Consider the following 1,655-nt stretch of genomic DNA (forward strand, 5'->3'; position numbering starts at 1 on the left):
ATATATATATATACATACTTGGAATGAAACATAGATGTACGTTGTATTTTGAACATTTTATTTTTTGATTGTGCACCCCTTTTTGCGGCGTCTCCTCTTATCCGAAAAAATTGGCCAATGTGCTATTTCATCTTCCACTGGAAATTGCAATTGATCTTCTTAAATTAAATAGATTAATAAAATATCGATATAGAAATTAATAAAATATCGATACTAGTGTGATTTGAAAGTTATATGGGTTAATAGATAATGAGTTAAAGTCAGTATTATTCTAAATTTACGTTTAAATTTATTAAAAATTTAAGTCAAAATGACATAAATTTTTATTTCTTTAATTTATAAACTTTAATTTATAAACTTTTATATTTTTCTTAAAAAATAATATTTTACATATATATAAAAAGATATTTATTTATTTATTTATTTATAATAATAAAAAATAAATATTGTTTGTTGTTAAATTTTTTAATAATACTTAAATCAACAATCATCAGATGCATGACTGCGAAATATAATTGTACTTAATTTAAACAATTTTTGCATTTTTTTTTTTACATTAAGGAGCTTAATGTTATTTCTAATTTTTTTTACAAATTAGATTGTTAATTTCCTACATTGAAATAAAAGACTTTTCTTTACAAATTGAAGATAATAATTAATTTTGTCCCAGATTGTTCTAATATAGCAATTTTTTTTAATTTGTTATAAAATTATATAGTACGTGTTTAATATATAAGTTTTTAAAAATATCGTATGCAATTTGTTTATAAATTAATATTAATTAAGCATATGAAACTCTGTTTTTATTTCAATTTATATATGATTAGCATTTTTAATCTAAATAATAATTTAAAAAGGTAAAAATATAATAACAAAATAAAATAATACAATAATATAACGAATAGAATAATGATTAACAATATTTTAATTTAAGTTTTAATTTCTTGTGAATATTTTCTACTACTGTCAACATACAATTGAAAATATTTCCTCAATATTATTTGTTTCCTCAAAATATTTGGCCCCGTATAATCATGATGATTATGATGTTTCCAGTCCATTTTGATTGAAGAAAATTCTACTTGCAGATGCCGCGTTTTGGATTACAGGATAATCCGTCAGCGCAAGGACACAGGATGTAGTGAATATCTTTAACTTTGATTTCCAAAGTGTTCGGGTAAGTCAAATTGGTCGTAATAGTTTCAGCATTTACTCGACATAGTTCACCTTTCTGCCGGAATGGCATGCAAGTTGGTATTGAGTACCTCATAGGCCCTAAAAGGAATCAATAATATTCAATGCATCTGTTAAGAGTTCGAAATGTACTTCTTAACCGGAAATATATATTTAATATATTTATGTTCCTTTGTTGTTAGAATGTTTTAAATATTACTATATTATACATATATGAATATATTAATATTACAAGAAGGAATTTTATATCACGAAAAATTTCTGGTTGAAAATGAATAAACCAGAAGATTCTGATTAAATTAATCAAAATTCTGATTATCTTAATTAGAATTATAATAGATTCAACCAGAAAATTCTGATTTGTCCATTTTCAGAATTTATGTAATTATAAGTACACACACACACACACACACACACACACACACACACACACACACACACACACACACACACACACACAC

At 23.7% G+C, this 1,655-nt stretch overlaps 1 protein-coding gene across 1 annotated transcript in view; it reads right to left on the reverse strand.

Moving 5' to 3' along the window:
• Positions 1-907: 907 nt before the first annotated feature.
• LOC105626841 (astakine-like) overlaps positions 908-1,655 on the reverse strand; it is a 5,874-nt gene continuing 5,126 nt past the window's right edge. The window contains 1 exon segment of the mRNA XM_012208134.1: positions 908-1,275. Within this exon segment, the coding sequence (XP_012063524.1) occupies positions 1,079-1,275 (197 nt within the window). The 3' untranslated portion in view covers positions 908-1,078.

The sequence above is a fragment of the Atta cephalotes genome (genome assembly GCF_000143395.1).
Source record: "Atta cephalotes unplaced genomic scaffold scaffold00006, whole genome shotgun sequence".
NCBI lineage: Eukaryota > Metazoa > Arthropoda > Insecta > Hymenoptera > Formicidae > Atta > Atta cephalotes.